The 5,486-nt window shown below is 47.7% G+C and overlaps 1 protein-coding gene across 1 annotated transcript; it reads left to right on the top strand.

The window, feature by feature from the left end:
* Positions 1 to 1,266: 1,266 nt before the first annotated feature.
* On the top strand, positions 1,267 to 5,258 carry LOC115620319 (probable muscarinic acetylcholine receptor gar-1). Its single transcript, XM_030513513.1, has 4 exons — positions 1,267 to 1,382; positions 1,491 to 1,900; positions 2,381 to 3,996; positions 4,096 to 5,258. Exons 1-4 carry the CDS (start codon positions 1,267 to 1,269, stop codon positions 4,984 to 4,986), a joined length of 3,033 nt encoding a protein of 1,010 aa, XP_030369373.1. The 3' UTR covers positions 4,987 to 5,258.
* The last annotated feature ends 228 nt before the right edge of the window (positions 5,259 to 5,486 follow it).

Below are 5,486 nucleotides of genomic sequence, written 5' to 3'. Positions count from 1 at the left end.
GTGTGTGTGTGTGTGTGTGTGTGTGTGTGTAAACATGTGAGAATCATGGGGAGACAAAAAGCCAAAACCAATAACTAAACACTCACCTTTAGTGTTTTGGGAATTAAATGAAAACAAATTGACTTTGCTAAATCAATTTCCACTCAATCTGCCTGCCAGAAAAGTGGTGGCTGGCATGCGACATTGCCACGTCAGGCGCAGTCCCAGAGCTTGCAAGTCGGCCCAGAGCTCAGGCAACGACAAACACAACAAAGCAGCGACATGACAACAACTCCAACAACTCCAACAACAGCAACAACACCAACAAACAGACAGGCGACTAAGTAACTCAATTCACTGCTGAGGAATTTGCGCACAGAAAGGAAACTTATCGATTTGTTTTAAAATTATATTTCAAACTTGAGAATTTGATTTGGTGTTGCACTTTTTTTTTGCTGTTTCTGTTGCTGTGTTGTTGTTTGGTGTTTACAGTTATCTTTGCTGTTAACAACATCACGAGGGGGGGAAAAACGAGCTGGAAAAACTTTCCAGTTTTCTTTGCGTTCACTTAACTGAAGGATGAATAAATGCAACAGCGGACGACAAAGTATACGGTCCGATCCGGTTTGGTCCTCTCCTGCGTCCGCCTGTAAATATTTAGTTTTAAATAATAAATGCCATTAGAAGAGAAAATCAGTGACAAGCCAAACGCATAACTGAATAGTGAATGGCAGTGAAAGAGCTCCTTGAAAATCAAGTGGCTCGGCCAAGTTAAAGTGCCGACGGAGACGTGGAGGGCTGGGGCGGATGCATAAGCAAATCATTCCATAATATAATGAGCCGTCGCTGCTGAATGGAGGCCAACAGCGCTAAGGGCGACGGAAGCGCTTGTCGCGAGAAAATTGCAATGGTCATGTCTACGTCTGTCTGCCTGCCAGTTGCCAGTAAATGGCCACAAAATTAGTTTAAACTTTGGCGGAAGCTGTGAATGGCTGCCAAGACAACTTGAGTTATGCTCATGCAGCCTCTTCTTTTTTCTCTTACAGATGGTGCACCTGGTCGGCAGATACGACGACGACAACGTCGAGGCGGACAACATCAGCAGGGACGCCATTTAGCAAGTAATTGTGCACGGGTGAGGGCAATGTAAACAGGTGGAGGACATAGGACAATAAGTCGAAAACAAACCATTTATATATATATATATATATATATATATATATATAGATATATATATATAGAGAGAGAGAGAGAGAGAGCAGCAAGAGCTGATTAAGTGAGCGCACAATGGCCAGAACTTCGGGTTTGCACAGCAACGAGGAAGATCTTAGCATGTCCGGCCTGGATGCTGACAATAAAACTGACTCTATCTACTCCATTAAGTCTAATTGGATTACGGAATGGTGAGTTTCTCTTCATGTTTTGTGTTAGTTAACTAATATACTTATGTTTAGAAAATACGCATTCATTTGAATAATTGGAAAAATATTCTTACACTTTTCTGTTCTTAGGCGCCTTCGCAAGGAACGGGAAAATCTCTGTCGCGTGCTCTATAATCGTGTGTTGAAACACAGCGACTGCAAACGTCTACTTGAGGCGGCCAAAATCTATGGCGAGAATACGGACCTCAATTCATGGTCGGCCAATGAACAATTGCAATGGTATCGCAACTTCAGCTTCAATGGCACCAGCGTGGCGCGTAACAACTCAGATGTATCGACAATGGACAGCGGTCCGGCGTTGGTGTTGCCGCCATTCGAGACATGGCAATCGATAGCCATTGCTCTGTGCCTGGCCATCTGCATCATTTTGACGGTCGGAGGCAATATTCTTGTGCTTATGGCGTTCATAGTCGACCGGAATATACGACAGCCTAGCAACTATTTCATTGCCTCTCTAGCCGCCACGGATATGCTGATAGGTAGGTACTTTAATTCTTTGCAATTGTAGACTGTACTGATAAAATTCTGTAACGGTGGAAGGAGGGAAATTGTTAGACGCACTTGAACTGCATACACATGAAACGGATCTTTGTGGAAAATTAGGTGGTTCTGGCTCTTATAGTCTTTGAGATCTAGGTGTTCATACGGACAAACATAGCTAAGTCAACTGGGCTCTAAGAATGTATATATACTTTATGGAATGGAAGAAGCTGTGTTGAAAATCATGTGTCTCTATCTCTTATAGTCTCTGAGATCTTCGGGTTCATACGGACAAACATAGCTAATAGGAATAGGAAATACCTACTGCCATTTTTGACATTCAACAGCCCTTATATAACTTTTTGTAAAAACATGTTCATGTAAGGATTCTTTAAACCCTTTGAATGCTAATGGCTATTATTTTTTAAAGTTCTTGAACTACACCGCTTACTTAATCATCCTCCAATTTCATTTCGCAGGCACTGTGTCCATGCCTTTCTACACGGTCTACGTGCTGATGGGCTATTGGGATCTAGGACCGCTGCTTTGTGATCTCTGGCTATCTGTGGACTATACCGTCTGCCTAGTCTCCCAATATACAGTGCTGCTTATTACCATCGATCGTTATTGCTCTGTTAAAATAGCGGCCAAATATCGGAGTTGGCGAACTAAGAAGCGCGTCATCTATATGGTCACTATTACGTGGATTATACCAGCCCTGCTCTTTTTCATCTCCATCTTCGGCTGGGAGCATTTTACTGGCAAGCGCGACTTATTGCCCGGTCAGTGTGCCGTACAATTCCTTAAGGATCCGGTGTTTAACACAGCACTCATCATTGGCTATTACTGGACGACGCTAATTGTGCTATTCGTCCTGTATGCGGGCATCTACAAGACGGCATACGAGATGCAAAAACGCAGCGAGGCTAAGCAGCGTAAAATGCAATCCATGGTGGCACTTAGTGCGGGCGCCATGTCTGGCATGGCGGGTCATGCTGCTGGCATTGGTGTAATCGAGGAGAAAATATTGAAGACAAAGGTGGAATTGGCCGGCGGTCTAACAGATCTGACGGACAGCGGCTCCGGCACGACGGCCGTAAAGCGTCTGAGCGGTTCAGGCCAAGCCAATCCGCTGGCGCAGAGCGATGCCATCAACTGTACGCTGGTCGAGAACCTCACGCCCGAGCAGCGGCGAGCCTCAGAGGCTAAAATCGAGGAAGCCAAACGTGATGCCGCTGAAGCGGAGAAGAGTGAACGCTCCAGCAGTCCCGCATTCGACTCAGATGAGGAATCGTCTGTAAATCAAGCACAGCAGCTTATCAATCAACAGAAGATGACCAATTTGCGCAAGCGTTCATCCATTGGTCTAGTTTTTGGTGCACAGGCAGCGCTAATGGCGACACGCAGCAAAGGTAACTTGCATCAGAGTACACCCACCTCCAAGTCCAGCGAGGCCATGGCCACGTCGGACACTCACTTGCCCTGCCCCCCGACGACGGACATGAGTTCCAGCACTCTGAAGCGAGCGCAGAGCAAGGAGGAGGTTGGCCATCACCATCATATGCAACTCGAGCGTCCCAAACGCACCTCCTGCTCTACGCTCTCCCAGATAGCCGAGCATGAGCGCCTCATTGATTTCCAAACCACAAATAGCAGCACCCATAAGAATCCTTTCCATGGCAAACCGAGTGACCCCAAGAGCCCGCTCTCACCCGTCGACATAGCACCCATTGAAGTGCCGCGCGAACAAGTGCAACAGTGCTTGGTGCAGGCCATATTGCCGCCACCTGAGCAATTCCAGTGCCCCTCGCCCTTCTCCGAATATTCGGATCGCCCGTTTGGTAATAGCTCCGGCAACAGTGAACTGGCCATGACCTATGATCTGCTTACCAATAACTCCGAGCTACGTTTCATGGACGAGACTTCGGTCATGATGGCCTCTCCCACCACCAACGGCAGTTTAAGCTGCTCGCTTAATCAGCCAACAGCAACCACACAATCCAGTGGCAGATCCAAAACTGCCACACGCACTCCGCAGGCACAGAAATCGGCACAAAAACAACAACAACAATCACCTCAACCCGCTCCCAGTCAAGCCAAAACCAATAATAACAATAGTAGCAACAATAATAGCAATGGTTCGGGGCTGCAGCCGACTCGAAGCTCAGTCCCACCACCGCCACCTGCACGCAAGCATATTTCCCCCACCGCCTCGACAGTGCTGCCCCTCTCCGATGTGGTTCCCGACAACAACAGTAACAGCAGCCAAAAAGATGGCGAGATAGCCATTGAAAAACGTCTTCTCGTCTCGTACACAGGCATCGAGGATTTCGCGAAGGTGCGTCGTGAAAGTTGCATCGAGGCCATCTGCTTGCTGGACGTGCCGGGCAACAAGCTGCTAAATGACTGCCCACATAGACGTGCCTCCAGCCCTCTAGAGTCTAGGAGTAAGGATGCTATACTTTACTCGCCAATGCCGCCAATAAAACTGACGGCAACAACCGAGCGGCACTCATCGTTGGGCGGTGGCGCTGCAGCGGCAACATCGGGCGCTCCATTGGAGCGCATTGAGGAGCGTGAAACCTCGGACACGAATACAAATAAAATGCCCTCCACATCGGGCACCACCAGCAGCTCCCAGGCAGATGTCAAGCCCACGTCCGGAGGCAGCATCAAAAAAAGTGACCCCGATGTCGGTGGTGGCGGCGGCGTCTCTAGGCGCAGCTCCAGCAAACGCGACTTTATGCACTCGATAGGGAAGCACTTCAAGAGCAAGAAGGCGCTACCGTTGGTCATTGGTGGCGGTAGACAGAAGTCGAAATCAGAGAATCGTGCACGCAAAGCGTTTCGCACCATCTCCTTCATTCTGGGCTGCTTTGTGGCCTGCTGGACGCCATACCATGTGCTGGCCCTCGTCGAGGGCTTCTGCCGCAACCCGCCGTGCACGAACGCACATCTGTATATGTTCTCTTATTTTCTGTGCTATGCCAACAGTCCGATGAATCCTTTCTGCTATGCACTCGCCAATCAGCAGTTCAAGAAGACCTTCACACGAATTCTGAAGGGGGACTGGCATATGACCTAAGCGAACAACTGAAAAAGCACTATAAATGCTGTTCTATCCCACGACCGACTCCATTTTCGAGCAGTCTAAAATTTAGCTCTGCCGTACTACTTCAAGTAATCGAAAGTGGAATCGGAGATTGGACAGACATAACATTTGATACATGATGCATTGAAGCGAGGCAAGCACTCGTGGGATTAGCTTAGCATTGCATTTCGTTGTGGCGTTACACTCTCGAGAGCCCCGGAGTGTTGCGTCGATTATAGAGCTCTTTTTGTATCTCCTTTTTATTAATCCGTAAAATAGTTCGATGTCAAATGCTCCGCTAAGCTATTGTCTCAGCGCGGGGTACTGTGCTCCGTTCACTGCATCAATAAGCCTGATTCAGATCAGTCTACACAAAATAAATTAAAAATGTACACGGTGTGTAGGCGCCATAGTCACATAAGTAGCCAAAATTATTTGAGTGTATTAGTTAGAAGAATGCGTTAGTCAGTTAGTCAGTTAGTCAGCGAGAAAGG

The sequence above is a fragment of the Scaptodrosophila lebanonensis genome, unplaced genomic scaffold (genome assembly GCF_003285725.1).
Source record: "Scaptodrosophila lebanonensis strain 11010-0011.00,11010-0021.00 unplaced genomic scaffold, SlebRS2 tig00000024-arrow-pilon, whole genome shotgun sequence".
NCBI classification, from domain to species: Eukaryota; Metazoa; Arthropoda; class Insecta; order Diptera; family Drosophilidae; genus Scaptodrosophila; species Scaptodrosophila lebanonensis.
The sequence above is the reverse complement of the archived record's forward strand: the minus strand, read 5'-3'. Positions and strand labels throughout refer to the sequence as shown.